Source organism: Buceros rhinoceros, unplaced genomic scaffold, assembly GCF_000710305.1.
Source record: "Buceros rhinoceros silvestris isolate BGI_N320 unplaced genomic scaffold, ASM71030v1 scaffold24757, whole genome shotgun sequence".
Lineage (NCBI taxonomy): Eukaryota > Metazoa > Chordata > Aves > Bucerotiformes > Bucerotidae > Buceros > Buceros rhinoceros.
The window spans coordinates 4,451-4,755 of record NW_010421898.1 but is presented as its reverse complement, the minus strand read 5'-3'; the positions used below and the strand labels follow the sequence as shown (position 1 = coordinate 4,755).

General features: G+C 64.3%; 1 protein-coding gene across 1 annotated transcript in view; it reads left to right on the top strand.

Annotated features, from left to right (window-relative positions):
- Positions 1-55: 55 nt before the first annotated feature.
- Positions 56-305, top strand: part of LOC104496705 (chondroitin sulfate glucuronyltransferase-like) — a gene marked incomplete at its 5' end in the record, with an annotated part of 1,384 nt that continues 1,134 nt past the window's right edge. The window contains 1 exon segment of the mRNA XM_010139864.1: positions 56-300. Coding sequence (XP_010138166.1) covers positions 56-300 — 245 coding nt within the window.

Sequence of the window (305 nt, the reverse complement as noted above, 5' to 3'; positions counted from 1 at the left end):
GGCTCAGAGCTCCTCGAGAGTGTGCCGGGGCTCAGCATGTCCTCTCTGGGCACAGATGCAGATCAGGAACCTGACGTCGCTGACCCCCGCTGGCGAGGCGGGCCTGACCTGGCCCGTGGGCATTAACGCCCCGTTTCTGCCAAAGTCGCGTTTCGAGGTGATAAGCTGGGACTACTTCACGGAGCAGCACCTCTTCTCCTGCCCCGACGGCTCCCCCAAGTGCGAGCTCTCCGGAGCCAGCAAAGCGGACGTCGGCGAAATCATCGAGTCTGCGCTCGAGCAGCTCAACAGCCGACACACGCCCC